Source organism: Tupaia chinensis, unplaced genomic scaffold (assembly GCF_000334495.1).
Source record: "Tupaia chinensis unplaced genomic scaffold, TupChi_1.0 Scaffold139696_1, whole genome shotgun sequence".
Classification (NCBI taxonomy): Eukaryota; Metazoa; Chordata; class Mammalia; order Scandentia; family Tupaiidae; genus Tupaia; species Tupaia belangeri.
The window spans coordinates 399,136-417,176 of NW_006199577.1; the positions used below are offsets into that span (position 1 = coordinate 399,136).

Sequence of the window (18,041 nt, forward strand, 5' to 3'; positions counted from 1 at the left end):
ACAGGGCCTCCATATTTGTAAGGGCTGCTTTGAAGGTTTTGTCTGCTAGATCCAATATCTGGTTCTCCTCAAAAACAGTTTCAGGGTCAGCAGGTTGCACGGTGGTTAAGGCGCTGGACTCCCACATGGCTGACTGTGGTTCAAGTCCTGGACCTGGTGGGTTGCTTTCTCATTCTTTCTTTCTTGTGAGTGCATGTGCCCTATAGAAAATTAAATAATAATAATTAATAAAATTAAACAAATAATTATTTTGTAAAAAAGCAGTTTCTATTGCCTGTTTTTTTTTTAATCTTTCTCCTTGTAGGTCATACTTTCCTATTTCTTTGCATGTCTCAAAATTAGTTGACAAGTGAATTTAAGATAAATGGTATAGCAGTTCTGTATACTGATCTCCCTCTCTGGGGAACTGATGTAGCTATTGTTTGGTTTATCTGTTTGTTTACTGACTTGACTGAACCAACTCTGTTAAGTCTATTTCTCATGCGGTGTGCAGCCTCAGATATCCTTGCTCAGATTTTTTTCTTGACTTTAATATTTTTTATAAAGAATTATTTAACTTTATTTATTCATTCATTTAAATTTGACCGGAGTGAGACAGAGAGAGAGAAAGGGAAAGTAAGAAAGCAAGCTGCCAGGTCCAGGATTCAAACTATGGCCAGTCATGTGGGAGTTCAGTGCCCTTAACCGCCACGCCACTTGCTGGTTCCTGACTTTAATCTTTTACATGGCAACCTAGGGTTCATCCCTGGTTCAGTATAGGTCACTTATTGGTTAAAGGTTGTGCTTAAGCCCCCTTAGCCAGTTAAAAGTTTTACCCTTTAACACTGGATGTATGTGTAGCTGTGAGGCTGCTATCAAAGTTAAAAGGGTTTGTGTTTCTGTTCCACATTTAGACAGGTACCAATAGACTGGATTTTCCCTATTCAATCACCTGAGATAGCATAACCCTGAGCATGCAAACAGTCTTCCAGATTTACAGGGATGTGTGTGACTTTATTTTTAAGTCTGATTTCCGAGGAATTATCCCTGGGTCAGAGTAGCTTGGAACTTTGGGATCTTGTTTTTTTTGTTTTGTTTTGTTTTTTTTCTTTTCTTTTTTTTTTTGGGGGGGGGAGATTTTCAGTATAGGGCACGTGCGCTCGCCAGACAGGCAGAGAGAGACATAGAGACAGAAAGCGAGAAATCACCCCCCAGGGGGGATGGTCACGCCTCAATCCCTTCTCCTCCATTCTCCTCTCGGGATTTTGGGCACGCACGCACACACGCCTGGCGTGAGTTTTAAGCCACCGGGTCCAGGATGCGAACCGCAGTCGACTACGTGGGAGTCCAGCAACATAGCCATTACGCTAACTGCTGGTTCCCGGAACTTTGGGATCATTTTTAAGTCTAGCTTATGCCTTGCTCTGATTGCTTCTTAGTGGGTACAACTTTGTGCTTAAGCAGTCTTCTCAACAGTCAGGATTGACTCTGATTCCAGGAAGGTCCTTCTTAACTGTCCTTCCCTAATTATGTTACCAAATTTCTGATGGTGTATTTTGCTTGTTGTAAATTGTATCATGGTTATAAGTGTCCTCTTAATCATTCTCCACCAACCTCTCCGTTATTTTTTGACAATGCCCTTGGGCAAGAATTCTCCATGCTCTTTTCCTCATAAAGTCAGTTCCTTCATTACTGCTGTGGAGTTCTTAATCCTTGCCAAAGTAGAACCTCTGCAATAGTGACAAGAGCTGGAGACAGGGAAGTGGCCTATTTCTCCCAGAATAAAATCCCTTCTTTATGAATGGTTTTGGAGGTAGTTTATGGCTTACTCCTTCAAGTACAAACCTCTGATCTATGAGCAAGCTGGGCTGCAGCAACAGTGGTCTACTATTGTCAGCCTGCTGTGTCTGGATATGCTTCCAGCCTAGAGCAGGGGCTAGGTAAGAGAAGAGAAACCTGAGTGGAAGAAGAGATCCAGTTCTTTTGGGTCTGCCTGGAATAGAGCTTTTATAAGAGAACTGGTGGAGATAAGGAAATCTGGATGCCTATCCTCCTGGGTAAAACCGTATCTCCAGAGTGGGGCTAGTAGAAGATGCCCCCATCTTCCTGACCACATCCACCTGGATTGCAGCGTCCTTGAATGGTTTTCATAAAACAGAGTTTGGAGGAGGCCAGGAGCAGGTCACAGTTCAAATGCCACTGACTCTTGTTGTTTTTTCTGAGATTTAGTAGACTTTCTTGAATGAATATTTCTCTATTTGCTTTATGCCCCATTTCCAGAAACTAAATTTTTTTAAATAATATTTTTTCAAGTTAAACAACTGTTTGTTGGTGATAAAATCTACTGTGTTCCTCATTTCTCCATTCTGTAAGTTATTCTCCCAAGTCATATTTTTCTATGTTAGTTCTGGCCCATTTTTAATCAATCTTACACATTTGAAATATTGTTCTAATTCTACTCCTTGTCTGCTATATCAAAAATTCCTGCAAACATGTTAGAATAGCTCTCCTTGCTTCCCACTATTATAGTGTATTCAGAGTTGTGGGGGAGGTTATCCTTTTAAAAAAGGAGTAAATTCTATTTTGACATGTAGCTTACTCACAATATCTAAATATGTAATAAACTGCAGCCACTAATTCTTGTATTTGATCTTAGATTTAGATCTTAGTTTGTACCACTCATAAAGTAGCTAGCATAAACTGGGGGCACTTATATATAAAACTTTGAATAAGCTCCTTCATCTTTGATCCTATCACTATCCTAGAACCTACTTTTCATATAGTAATCACTCAAATATATGTAGCATAAATGAACAAGAAAGGATTATTTCCTTTAACAGAAATAAGCTATCTCCCTCTAAAAGGTTATGGCTCCTTACTGGCTGAACCCATTCTCATTGCAGGTTATCTTCTCCCCTTGCTAGAGCTGTGAAACTCACAAAGCTGTTTTCAATGATATCTCTTGAGCCCTTGTTAACCTTCCCCACTAGAACTTCATCAAGTTCTCTTGGATAGTGTAGAATTTATTTTATCTAGAGTTAGTAAGTTGAACTACATAATCTAAGGAATCTATCAGCTTCAGGTTTTGGTAATAACAAAGAAGACCTTTGTTACTCTTGATTAAATCTATTACTCCATTAACACTAAATTACTAAACTTTTTTTTTTTTTTGCCAGAGGGCACGTGCACTCCCAGACAGGGGAGAAAGTACCTCCCAATGGAGTGTGGTCATGCCCGAATCCTTTCCCCCTTCTCCATTATGTCAGGGTTTTGGGTAAACACAAACATGCCTGGTGTTCTTTTTTTGTTTTTGTTTTTGGTAGGTATAGCAAAGTGGGCCTGGTGTATCTTCAAGCTGCCAGGTCCAGGATTTGAACCATGTGACTGGCCATGTGGGATCTGGCTCCCTTAACCACTAAACCATGGGGCCAGCCCGGTATTTTACTAAACTCTTGAGCACCTCTGTTTCCCCCATAAAAAGATTGATTCTTTCTGAATCAATTTGAATCCCTCTATATATGTAGCTCAAAATGGTACAGTCCTCATTTACAATCATCATATAAAACATGTATGATACCAGTAGCATAATTATCATGTATTGTTTATCACATATGTTTTTCTCTTGAAAGAGTCTTATTCTGAAATTATAATTACAAACAAACGGCCGAGGTACTTTACCTGTTCTCTACGGGAAAAATCTCACTCTGAGTATAGCATTCCATAAAGACTCATATAAAAATCCCAACAAAGACTGACGAAGTATGCCACCCAATGGATATGTTGCTGTAGTGCACTCCTAGGATAAGTACATAAGTCAACATTTGTGACTCCCTTGAGGTTACCAAATACTACTACAAAGTTACAAGAGAAATACTGGGGAAAAAAAAGGAAAGCTGTCACAATAGGGAAAAGAAAGCCTTCAAAAGCAATGACATCTGATACTCCAGCAGCAATAGTGATATATGAACATCTCCAGGAAACCAAGGTAGACCACGCTTCAAAAACACATAGCATTTATTGTGTACCTCTCCCAACTTACAGAGTTGGAAAAATATAGAATAGGAACAGGTTATAATTAGGCTCGAGCTCCTGAGTCTATGGCTGGATTTGTTTCCCACCCACTTGCTAAATATTCAATCCTAGAAAATGAATTCATTAAAACTAGTAAGTTTTGCTTCTAAAAGCTTACTTCCTCTTGAGACTTTTTGTTTATGTTCAGGAGATCATGGGATGTTTTCAATATCCACAGGGCTTAATAGTGGAAGAATTGCTGAATAGAGAACTTGCACACCTGTAGAGATGGTTATCTAGATGAGAGGCTGAAAAAGACCCATCTAAGCAAGAAGCAGGGGAAGATCAGTAACACTGGGGCAAAAACAAACCAGGAATCATTGTACCCAGTAGTCCATTGCCTCTGGCCTATATGTTAAGACATCAAAATTGAAAAGGATCAGTGAAAAGGTCACATCCAATTAAATAATAATCACATTATTAATGACTATTGATGTTTCTATTATTAGAGAGAGACTCTGTGCCCGCCTTATGGCTTGGCCCTGCCAGAGTGAGCAGCACAGTATAAAGTAAAAAAGCAAAGAGTCATAACCATGAGTACTTAGTCCCATGGCAGTACAGAGTCAGTCATATCCTTTGTGATTTAAATACTCCTGATGTTGAGGAACAAGAGTAGTTATGATCCTTTCCATCAAGAAGACTAACAAAACAACACTGGTGAGGTGGTAGAATATGAATAAATAAAGCCCAAGACTAAATTTACATTAATAATTTACTCTAGGAAACAATGAACAATAAGGTTTACCTAACAGCACAAACTTCTAATAGTTATTTTTGTATGTGGACAACATTTGCTAGATCCCAGAAGACTTCAATATTCATAAACTTAAGATAGGAACAACACATACCTATATAACCTCATTTTATTTGTATAGCACATTATGTTTTTCAAAGTCTTATCATAGCCATTATTTCACTTGCATAATTCCCAACATAAAGTAAATATATAATACATAAAAGCATATCAGCAAATGATCACATCAAAAAATATAGATTTAGCACAGTAGTTGTAAATGTGTTTCTCCCTCTGAATTCTATGCTAAGCCTTAGGAACAATATAAACATGACAAAATGTACCAACTTACTCTACATGAAAATAGACCCTGAGGCTTATTAGTGACATGAGATTATGTTTCCTACTCACCTGGAAAACTGAAAAACACTGGAATCCAGAGGTTTAAGTTGAAGAGAAGGTGATTTGCTTTCTTCTCCCACAGATGGAAGCAGGCTAGGGCTATCAATTCTCTCATATCCAACTGTCTGGTTATTCAGTCCATCCATATCTTGAACAGTAAAGATTTTCAATGAATTACTGAATACCTAGCAAACAAAGAAAATGATTCATAAAAATCACAAATTCAAACCAAGTACCAAAGAATGAGTCAATCCTTCTGATGCTAGGAAAGAATGCTTGGCCAAATAAAAAGAAACTGTTTCCTACACAAAACAAACAGCGCACAGTAATGTACACTAGAACACTGAACCCAGGTATGTTCAGTTATCAGTCTTATCAACTGGATACCCACAGACCTCCCCCAACTTACTTACTGGTTCCTAGAGTTATTCCACTCATAACATAAATTCAGGTCCCCTAATAACTGTCTAATTTTCTCTTGTGACCCTGTTTAAGGCTTGGTTTTCACTCTTGTGAGATCTGTAATGAGGGTAGGAGTTGGGGAAAAGCATTTTAGCAAATGTCTGTGCCAGTTGGGGAGAAACGCATGCAAGATACTAATATATACTCATAGTGCACACACACAGAGACATGCATCTGGGATCTTGTGAGAGTACCAACTTATGAAGATTGTATGAATGATGATGGTGAAGGACTATAAAGGGGAGGTAAACTGAATGAGGACAGGGCAGTCCTAGGAAATGTCCCAAACTCTACATCAGACTATTAGTCATTACATTAGGATATTCATGTGCCTGTGGCTTGGCAGGATATCAGAAAAATTGATGTTAAATTGCCTCTATCCTCACCAGTCTGACCTACCCTGATTTGAGTTGGATGGAAGGTGAATCTAACATGCGACTAGCAGAACTCTCTGGGAAATAAAGTCAAGAAGGAACTCATGCAGAAAGACAAGATGGGTGGGGGAAAATATATGGGTGCTATGGTGGCTGTCAGGAAAGGAATGTCCCTGAAAGGACGGCCAACCTTATTGCACCCTTCAGCGTCCGGAGTTGGGCAACCATGTCCGAGAGACAGTGCTCCTGAAAATTCAAAACAGCAGAGTCTTTATAAAGCCAGCCAGCTGAAAGCAGGGATCAGGGAGGGGCACAAAGAATCACCCCTTCTTCCTAAGAGGAAGGAGGAAGGAATCACCCCTGAATCCTGGAAGAAAGACGACCAGAAAACCAAACACTCAACAGGAGCAGCCTGTATGAGGATGGAACAAAACCCTGAATATTCTGTGACACTGAATGTGACATTCACACTGTCAGAGTCAATACTGAGTTCGAATCTGGGAAATAAATTATTTGACTCTTCTATTTCTGGTGATCTGCACATTAGTAACAGGAAATCATAACAAAACCAAAAGATCCAATGAGAAAAAGACCACCAGAAGGAAGGTTTATTATTTTTACACAGTTTTCAAGATTGCTGCTTTCTTCAATTTTCCCCTTCTGATGGGGAAAATTTTGTGTGAGTAAAGTAAGGGGATGGACTCTCACCTGATGGTTCTCATTTTTCATAGCAATCTTCTTCTCAACAGTTTGATCTCTAGGAGAAGAAAAAAATGCTATTTAGTTCACTCATGAAATATCTCAGTTTGAAATGGATTATTACTTGTAGATTTAGATTACAATGTTCCTTCCAAATTAGAAGATGGGTGATCCTCAATTAGTAACTAAAGGTGCCTTTTGAATTATGCTACTGAAGAGATTTCAAACAACCAATAAAAGGAGAGAGGGGAAAAAGGGAAGAAGGAAAATAGATAAGAGATAGGGAGGAAGACTAAAGACTATCACTAGTTGAGAAATTCTAGAGGTAGAATAGTTAGAAGGAATAAAGAATTGGGAAAGTAGAGAGGTGAGGAGGAAAATTTCTAAGAACCCCCCCTCCCCAATTTATCTTTCTCCTTAAAACTCTTCTGTCTTCTCAGGAAGGGTTAGGCTCCTCTATGATGTTGAATACCTTCTCATGTATACTCAACTGTTTCTTAGCTTTGCTCAAATACAGGTCTTCATCAATAAGTTCTTGTTCCTCTGGAACAGAGCACCTCCTGCCATATAGAGAAGAAAATCATCTTTTAGAAGCAAAATATATCCTTCACATGTACCTCTTAGTTTTCTTAACTATGACAAGGCAGGTTAACAATCCTCTAATGTTATAGAGTGTTCAGATTCCAGCCACATTACAAAAGCTTGCTCTATCTAGAGCATGAGTAAGAAAATTTTAGAAGTATAACTGAAAATTTATTCAATGGTCAAAAGAAATCCTAGAAACAAAGAAAAATTAATAATAACTGAAAACTAAATTATACACATTTTATAAGGTGGTAAAAGTATTCTTGAAGGCTACCTCCTATACTAAGTATAACCAGGAAATAAAGTGTTAAAAATTAGAATGTTAAGTACTCAGTCCCATATTCTTATCACATAATCCCATTTCCTCTCCATAGAAAGGTGTTTAGACACATTTCAAGACTATGAGGGAATGTTACATATTACAGATCTAGACTTCACTTATTTAATTTATTCCATTTTAGGCATTTTACCTAAAAAGCATACTGTTGTTGCAACTTTTAGCATTTAGTTGCATTTAGCCAGTAAAAACAATCTTAAAGTCCCAGTTGAGCCAGCAGGTGACGTGGAGGTTAAGATACTGGATTCCACACGTCTGACTATGTAGTTAGAGTCCTACACCCAGTGGCTTGAAAAACACGCCAGGTGTGTGTGCATGCAGGCCCTAAATCCTGAGCACCTGGGAGGAGAATGGAGGAGAAGGGATTGCAGTATGGCTATCCCCTTTTGGCAGAGTGGGTGTGATATCTCACTTTCCTTCTCTCTCTGTATCTCTCCAGTGAGCACATGTGCCATATAGCAAAAAGAAAAAAAAAGTCACAACTAAATTGAAGCAAAGTGACTTATTATTATGAACATATGTTACCACTGAGTCAAATAAAAATTTGTTAAATTGAAGTTAATATGCATAGATATGCCGGGCACTATTTAGATGAATGCTGCAAAGAACATATGGTACTTTGGAAGACATATGGAAGATAAACATTTAAACAAACAGCACTGATGTTACAAATGGTACTCTAACATTGATTTCACGTAGGAGGGATATAAAGCAAATCATCAGCTCAATCCGGACTATAAAGATTGTAAACTTGAAAGAGTTTACAATCTCTTGAAGAGTCAAAGCATACACATATGAAAAACAGCCAAAGAAATATAAAATAATATTTTGTGAACAAATGTTAAGAATTAAATACCAGGGGTCAAACAGTGGTGCAGTGGTAAAACAAGCTGACCTACGTGGGCAATGTCTTGTTCTTATCTTGGACCCTTCTGAATATACCGGCTAGCTGAAACTGGCATAAAGATCCTGGAGGGGATGCCTGTCTGTCTCTCTTTCTCTCTCACTCTCATGGTAAGGAATAAACTTAAAAAAAGAGAATCAAATATCATAGGAAATCAGACTAAAATCACTACAAAATATTGCCAAGAGGAAAGTATCACACAAAGACATAAGCTCCCCAGATAGGGTTTGGATGGAATAGAGAAGGCCACTGCAAACAAGAGGACTGACACTATCAGAGTCATGGAGGAGAAAGAAAGTATGGCATATGTGGCGAACAGTGAAGCCACAGACCTGGCTAAAGTGTAGAGTTTGTGTTAAGATACAATGAAAAATATCGTTGGATAGGTAAAGTGGAGCCAATTACCTGAGGGGTTTGAATGCCAGGCTGAAGAGTACAGACTTGAGATGAAAAGTATTTTAGAATATACAGACAAATCAGGAATCATTTCAGGGATAATACCAAGCCATGGAACCTTACCTGTACTTTGGATGAGAGTTATAGTAACAAAACCATCTTATAGGTAGCGTAGATGGATCAACTTTGCCAGGAAGCTTCCTCCACTTGAGACACTCATCACACTGTACCCATGTCTGGTCAGGAATCTTCCTGAAGAAAGGCAAAACTGAAATGTTAACTATATATTCCAGCTCTGTGCTTAGTCCTAATTAGAAAGGCACACCCTATAAGTGAAAGAACCTATTTTATATATGAAAAGTGTTAGAAATGTTACAATCTAGCTGTCTAAAATGTATTTTTTTAGAGATTTTTGCTATAGGGTGCATGCACTTGCCAGAAAGACAGAGACATAGAGATAGAAAGTGAGAAATCACCCGCAGGTGGGATGGCCACGCCACAATCCCTTCTCCTCTATTCTCCTCTCGGGATCTTGGGCATGCACACACATGCAGCCGGCTTGAGTTTAAGCCACTGGGTCCGGAGCTTGAACCTCGGTCTACCACACGGGAGTCCAGCAACATAGCCATTATGCCAACTGCTGGTCCCTAAAATGTATATATTTTAACTTTACATATTAAATAATAATTGAACAAAACCAGACAGGGATATAAATAATAGTAGCAAGTACTAAGTAGGGAGTAAGCTTCCATTATTTATGGAAGTCAATAATATTCATTATGAAATCTCTCCTTCTATCATTTCAACTCTGAAATTTATTAACTTGGAAGAAAATTTTTTTTTCTTTTTTGGGAGAGGTTTTTGCTATAGGACATATGCGCCCATCAGGGGGATGGCCACACTGCAATCCCTTCTCCTCCATTCTCCTCTCAGGATCTTGGGCATGCATGCACACACACCCAGCGTGAGTTTAAGCCACCGGGTCCAGGACTCAAACCAAGGTCGACTATGTGGGAGTCCAGCGACATAGCCATTACACTAACTGCTGGTCCCGGAAGAAATGTTTTATATATATATTACAATATTACCAGGAGCTAAAATCCATAGAATCATTTTATTTGCTTCTGTTTGATCACATTAAAGAGGTTTAATATGTATTTATGGAAGTCGCTGAGACACTGTCATCAAAACACCTCTCCTATTTCCGTGCAGGGACTCCCTATGACTCTTTTTGATTCCTTTCAAAAAATCCATTTTGGGGGCTAGCAGGTGGCATACTGGTTGTGGCTAAACTTTCATATGGCTGACAACGGTTTGAGTCCTGAACCTGACAGCTTGAAACTCACGCTAGCCATGTGTTCATGTCCAAAATCCCAAGAGGAGAACGGAGAAGGGATTCCAGCATGATCATTCCCCCTGGGGGTGATTTCTCACTTTCTCTCTCTATCTCTGACTTTTGTGAGTGTACACACCTTAAAGCAAAAATCTCTCTCTAAAAAAATAATGATAATAAATAAAATTATAAAAAAATTTCATCTATAATGATTTAATCAACAATTTATTTGGTTGATATTCTTAAAATTAATCTTAAAAAATAAAAATAAATTTGATTAAATTTCAGAATTAAGATATGGTGTCTCCTGACTAACAATTAAGTCAAATTTTAAAGATAAAACTCTTACAGAATTCAAGTCTTTAAATGCATATCTACTCCCACTCTTCCAGAAAGGTCAACAGTTATCTATACCTCAGAATGAATTTGTTTCTCTGTGAAAAGAGAAGTATCATAGAAGCAGTCAGTCCATAAGGTGTGAACAACAGGCTGGAGAATAGAAAAGAGGAAATAGGGCTCCTCAGGCCCATTTCACCAACATGTAATTTAGCCTAGGGTAGGTTTTGTGTATGTTAACATTTATATTGCTCTTATACTAGATATTTCTATATTTCAAGAGAGTGATATGAGTTTTTCTTTGTCTTAGTTCAATAATTTTCTTATCTTAAATAGTGTTTTCTAGTTATTAAAATAATATAAGCTAATTGCCAAAAAGCTGGAAAACACAGAAAGATATAAAGAAGAAAATAAAAGGCACTTATAATTTTATCTCTCAAATACAATATCCTATTTTTTGTTAAAACAGAGTTTGTGGGACCAGCAGATGGCATAATGGTTACATCACTGGACTCCCACGTAGTCGATCGCAGTTCGAGTCCTGGACCCAGCAGCTTCAAACTCACAGTGGGTGCATGTGCATGTGCGTATGTGCCCAAGATCCCAAGAGGAGAAAGAAGGAGAAGGGACTGCACTGCAGCAATCCCCACTGGGGGGTGATTTCCAGTTTTCTGTCTCTCTGTCAAGTACACATGTCCTATAGCAAAAATTTCTCTCTAAAATAAAAAAAAAAGAAAGAAAGAAAAGAAAAAAGAAAAAAATATCAGAGTTTGTACACATTTTTGGATCTATCTATAGTTGCCCATCTAGATCCAGGCTGCTTCAGTCTTGTAAACCTCAAGCTCTAAGCTCAGGTCTGACCTCTGGTGTTTGTATTTCCAGACAGCTATTTTTTTATTTAGAGCCAGAGCCAGCAAAACACAGGTTCACCAGCAGTGGGAGGGGAAAGAAAAGGTCACAGTAGCTTTGGTTCTATATGCATATGCACAGGAGACTCTCTAGCACAAACATGCCAGTATTACTCTTATTAAGGAGAAGCACACTTAGAGGCAGCAACCTTCTGCTTTGGCTTAAATGTAGATCATGACAGATCCTTTATTCCAGGCAGATAAGAGATGCAGGAAGATAGGAGAGGCATTTAGCTGGTACATGCAGTAGATAGGTACTAGAGGAGGCTATGCTATATTCCCTTCAATGTATCTCTCCAGAAAAGTACAGTATATGAAACTGGTAATGGAAAATTATTGAAGATAACATGCATGATTAAGCCACTATGCAGTATATTCTGGATGGGAAATCACATTTTGTATGCTGTGACAATGCTTAGGGAATGAATGTAAATTAATTAATTAAAAAAGTTTCAGAAAAAAAAGCTCATGGAAACATGTGTAATGGAAAAACTATGAATTTCAAAAAGTTTTTATAAAAAAAAGAAAAGAAAAAAAGAAAAAAAAAAGACACACACGCGCACACACACACACACACACACACACACACACAAAGAACTTAGGTATAGAAATCTGACTGCCTAAATTTAACACCTTGGTCCTACCACCTTCTACTTGCTTAACCTTGGGCAAGTTACTTAACTCCTCAGTGTACCAGTATCTATATCTATACAGAAGTAATAATAGTATCTATCTCATAGGGCTGTTGTCATGGTTAAATAAATCACTACATGTAAAAAAACTTAGAACAGAGTCTGGAACCTAAGTAATCACTCAATAAATATCTGTTATGACAATTCTGTCTTTAGCAAACACAAACACCTGTTTCACTGTATTAATCATTGCTAATTCAAAAGGCCACAAAATGGCATCTCATCTTAATTTATAGTTCTTTGAAAATCATGATAGATATGAGCTAACGACTTTAGAATAAGATGACATAAATATATAGCCAACAGGTTGCCTTTGAAGCAAAATTTTAAGTGATACCTTTGTTGATTTTCATTTAAAAAAAGATATCTACTCCAAAATTAACTTTTAATACTCTAATTTTGTCTTGATGGTGGTATAACTGACTCATGTGTGTTACTATGCATTCTATCCTCTGTATAATGCTTCTTTCCTGACCTAAGGTATTTATCCTGTTCTCTGTGTAATTCCTTATCTTAGATTTATGATTAAGTTCTACATTTTCTCTAATAAATTGGGTTCTCTATTTCTATTATAAAATACTGGTACAATCTCAACAATATTCATTAGGAATAAAGAAAAGGAAGTCTGCTAGCAGACTCACACACCGACTATATGCCAGGCACTGTGTTAAAAATGTTATACCGTTAAATTATATCATTTTAATATACTCAGAGAGGAATTATCTGTTGATGATAATGTGTGTGGTAATATCTTTGACTGGACCAATATGTAGTATATTCATGTTGGAAAAGTCCATTTTGTATGTTTTAGAGATGTAAAGTAATTAAATGTTAAAAAAAAAACAGAAAAAGAAAAAATATAAATATACTCAGAGAGTTAAAGTGACTCACTCAAGCTCACACAACTATGAAAAGGCTGACCCAGATGTTCAACCCAGGAGTGTTCAATCTAAATAACCAATCTTCTACGCTATCACACTGACTATATTAAATTGAGAATACTATACTCTTCAAATTTTTAAAAAGAATTATTTATTTATTTAATCCCATTTATTAATATTATTTTTTAATTTCACCAGAGAGAGAGAACGGGAAAGGAAGAAAGCAAACTGCCAGGTTTGGAACTTGAACCACAGTCAGCCATGTGGGAATCCAGTGCCCTTAACCACCATGCCACCTGCCGGCCCTATACTCTTCACATTTATGATCGAAATCACAATAATGTTAAACAAGATGAAGAAGTTTATAGATTGATGCAGGTAATACCTATTTCCTATTTTAGGAAAATAGGTAAACTTGTTTGTTTTTTAGGATTTTTCCATAGGATATCTACGCTTACCAGAGAGAGACAGAAGAGGGACAGTGAGAATCACCCTCCAAGAGAGATGGCCATATTGCAATCCCTTCTCCTTCATTCTCCTCTCAGGATTTTAGGCATGCATGCATACATGCCCCGCGTGATTTTCAAGCCACTGGGTCCGGGACTCCAATCTAGGTTGGCCATGTGGGAGTTCAACAGCTTAACCAACACACCACCTGCTGACCTCTAGTTAATTAAACTTGTGTGATGTGAAAAGCACCATTTTACCTCTGTTCCTTCCATTTGATCTATGGACATTACCTCTTAATGCTTTCATATTCTTTATCTATTACTCACAGTATTGGTCTGGCTATAGCTGAGGTCTCAAAATTCTCTTGAGATGTCTTTTCCTTCCAATAAGCATTGAGCTTCTGGGCAAGTGCATTTATTGTCAACCTAAAAGAAAGTACAAGAAGTATGTCAAGGTTCAGCATTTATTGAATAATTTTTCTATCTTTGAGAATCTTATTTAACATAAGCCAACAATTTAGAATATTCAGCATAGTTTTGAACATTTATATTTTTAAAAAAACTAAGCTGAGAATCTACTGTGCCTTTGTAAACTACTTGTCAAAATTACGAAGTCATAACATTTTGGTTGAAAGGTAAAATGGTCGCAAATTCTGAAAAGTAGATTTCTACAAATTTTCAGGATTGTAGAATGGACAGGGTAAGTGGACATTATAGACTATGACAGAGAAAAAATTATAGAACAAGGACAGAGCCAAATACTGATAAGCTGATGGAGAGTTGTTTGATTGTCAGATGACTATAGGCAAATAATTCAGGCCTAAGTTCAAAATCAGAGGATCAACTGTTATACCCTATGTATTATATATCAATCAAATATTAACTTCAATATGACTACATAATTATTCTCATAGCAGTTATAACATCAACGGGTAATAAGTTCCCTTCAACATTCTCCTATATAGTGGCTGGCTATTGCTGACTATAGATGAGTTCTGGCTCTTGCTTTTTCCTTGATCTCTCTTCCCAAGTGAATAACAGTACACCCAGGATAAAGAACAAGTGGAATTTTTTTTGAGAGATTTTTGTTATAAGGCATGTGCACTCACTGGAGAAAGAGAAAACAAGAAATCATCTCCCAGGAGGATGGCCATGCAGCAATTCCTTTTCCTCCACTCTCCTCTTGGGATTCTAGGCATCCATGCACATGTGTTTGAAGTGAGTTTCAAGTTACCAGGTCTGGGACTAGAACTGCAGTTGGCCACATGGGAATCCAGCACCTTAAACACTACACCACCTGCTGGTCCCAATTTTTTTTTTCTGGTCCCAATTTTTAAAAGTCAAAATCTGAATTTTACTTTCAAAAATTGCCAACTTTTGAATTACTAACTCCTGTTTAATTCCACAACCCAGTATTACAACTTAATGTAAAGTTATATATACCTGGAATTCACAAATTTAGAATACAGAAATTTTTAAAGCTCTTCACCCCATGCAAGAATTGCCAAGGTTATTGCAGACCTTTTCTCTCACTAAGAGGAACTCTTCCTTACCTCCATCTTACTCATATTAAATTATATTCTCACTACAGGGAAGATTAATCACAGATGAGTTACCCTATAAACTCTCATTCCCTTCCTAACTACCAGTGTTCCTAACACTGTTTATTGTTTTTTAGTCACAAAGAACTATTCCTTATTTCCTCTTTAAAATATATTTCAAATATACTTTAAAAAGAAGTATATTAGACAAGCTTTTGGAAAGATGACAGAGTAGGAAACATGTGGAATTTGCCTTCTTACCTAGATAGTAATTGCACTGGCAGAATCTGCCTGATGTAATGATTTTGGAACTCTGGAGTCTAGTGAAGACTTGCAACTTCCAGAGGTTAGGCTTAGATAGCAAATAGTAGTTAATTTTTGTCAATTTAGTTCTGAGAATAGTAGCAGTTATACACCAACCTACTCCTAGCCCTGTGATAGACAGCCCTGAATGTATTTTAGGAGCAATTTGTAGGAGCCAGGGTGACCAGAGATTCTGTCCTCTAAATATCAAGTATTTGTGCTCTGATCACTGATTGCTACTTCTGATTACAGAAGTGCAGACCAAAAGGCAGACAGCCATTGCAGTAACTCCTCCACTGTTAAAAGGTTTTCCTCTTCCAGCTGAAGTGAGATCCAGGAGATTCAAAGGTCTAGCAGCTCTTATTTCTTCATTTTTCTCTTTTTACCCTTTTAGGAGCCCAACATAAAGACTAAGATATTCAAAAGCAATCACATATATGGAGAAAATTAGGAAGTCACTGTGTATGCCCAGGGGAAGGCACAGGCTCAGTAAAAAAATGAGAAGACCTTACATCTCAGACTGATACAGGGGATAAAACAAAAATGATAAAATATCAATGAAACAAAAAACAAAAACCCTGGGAAAGGTAGAAGAATATGATTTCCAGAGCCACACAATTTTAGGTTCAAATGTCATTGTGAACAACAACAAAAACATACACAAGGCATACAAAGAAACAGGAAAGCATGGCCTATTCAAAGGAAAATACCACAACCACAACAACAGATTCCCTGAAAAAGGGCTAATGATGAATCTACTAGACAAAGATTTGAATAAAACTGTTCTTAAAATGGTTCATGAAGTAAAGGAAGACATGGAAATTTTTAAGAAAATGATAAATGAAATAAAAATAGAAATGTGGATATCAATAGAAATATAGATGTATCAAAATAGAGTATCAATAGACAGAAAACCTAAGAAGAAACCAAATGAAAATATGGAGCTGAAAAATATAAAAAATTAAAAGTAAAATTTCACTACAGGGATTCAAAGGCAGATTTGATCAGTAAGAAAGAATCAGTGAACTTTAAGATATGAAATGAAAAACATAGTCTAAGGAACAGAAAACAGGAAGAGTATAGATTGAAGAAAATTAAACAAAACCTAAGGGACCTGTGGGACACCATTATTAGTCAAATATATACATTATACAGTTCCACAGAAGAGAGAAAAATAATATTTGATAAAGTAATGGCTGAAAACTTCCTAAATTTGATTAAAGACATGAATATAACCATTGAAGAAGCTCAACAAACTTCATAGGATGAAGTCAAAGAGACCCATACCAAGACACATTATAATAAAACTGCCAAGTCACAGACAAAATAGAAGAACCATGCAAGTAGCAAGAGAAAAGTAATTTATCATATTGAAGGGATCTTTGGAATTTGTAACTCCACTTTTCATTTTCTATATGACTTAACAGAATACATCTAAAAGAAGAAATTATGAGTCTAAAAGCTAATATTGGGGTTAGCTCCATGGCCTGGTGGCTAACGTAGCTAGATCCCACATGGCCAACCATGCAGTTCAAATACTGGCCCTAGCAGCTTGAAGATCATGTTGGGCACATGGGTGTGCATGTCCCAAATCCCATCAGGTTGGAGAAATGGAGGTGAGGGAGGAGATTGTGGCATGACCATACCACAATGCTTTCCTCCCTCTCCCTATTTCTTTCTTCCTCTGGTGAGCGCACGTGTCCTCTGGCAAATTAACAAAGAAATAGTAGGCAAGGTGATGGTTTTATATGATTTCCTTGCTTAAAAACATAAATAAAAGATAGCATTATTGTACCTCTACATTTTTAAAGGTAATTTAAGAGACCAATGCATTAAAAATTATTTTATGTTTTTGGACACGCATTGTATAAATATGCAATTTTGTGACATCAAGAACTGAAAGGAGTGGTGATGAAGGTATTAAAGGAGCAAAATTTTTATATTATTGAAGTTAAGCTGGTATAAAAATTCAAACTAGAATGTTATACAAATGCTAGATGTAATCCTCATGATAACCACGAAGGAAATAGCCATAGAATATACACAATAGGAAATGAAAATAGAATTTAAATGTCTACTACCAAAAAAATTTTTCAACTGAATACAAAAAATGGCTATATAACAAATGAAAGACAAAATAGCTTAGGAAATGAAAAACAAAATAGCTATAAGGAATATATAAAAAAAAAAAGAGAACAAAATGACAGAAATAAATTTCTCCTTATCAGTGTCTTCTTTAAATGTAAATGAATAAAACCCAAATTCACAAAGATATGATACAATCAAAAGGAACGTAGCAGATAATTAGTACCTGGAAGTGGGGTGCTGCTATACCAGATACCTAGAAATATGGGACTGGCATTGTAAATAACATTTGGCAGAAGCTGAAAGAATTTCAAGAAACATGACAGAAAAAGCCAACACTGCCTCGAACAGACTGTTAGTAGAAATATGGTTGTTAATACTTCACTGGTGAGGACTCAGAAGGAAATGAGATGTTTGGCAGAGAAAATGCAAATTGCCTTAAGAGAATACCTAAATCATTCTGAACAGACTATTAGTAGAACTATGGATAAAGCATTTTTTTTTCTTCTCTCTCTCTCTCTCTCTCTTTTTTTTTTTTTTTTGGGGGGTTTTTTTTTTTGGGGTTGGGTTC

The 18,041-nt window shown here is 37.0% G+C and overlaps 1 protein-coding gene across 2 annotated transcripts in view; it reads right to left on the reverse strand.

Annotated features, from left to right (window-relative positions):
- MORC4 (MORC family CW-type zinc finger 4) overlaps positions 1 to 18,041 on the reverse strand; it is a gene marked incomplete at its 5' end in the record, with an annotated part of 58,026 nt that overhangs the window by 13,491 nt on the left and 26,494 nt on the right. For both annotated transcript variants that reach the window (XM_027765750.1, XM_027765751.1), the window contains 5 exon segments: positions 5,195 to 5,370; positions 6,730 to 6,778; positions 7,212 to 7,280; positions 9,066 to 9,194; positions 13,869 to 13,967. In XM_027765750.1, the coding sequence (XP_027621551.1) occupies positions 5,195 to 5,370; positions 6,730 to 6,778; positions 7,212 to 7,280; positions 9,066 to 9,194; positions 13,869 to 13,967 (522 nt within the window).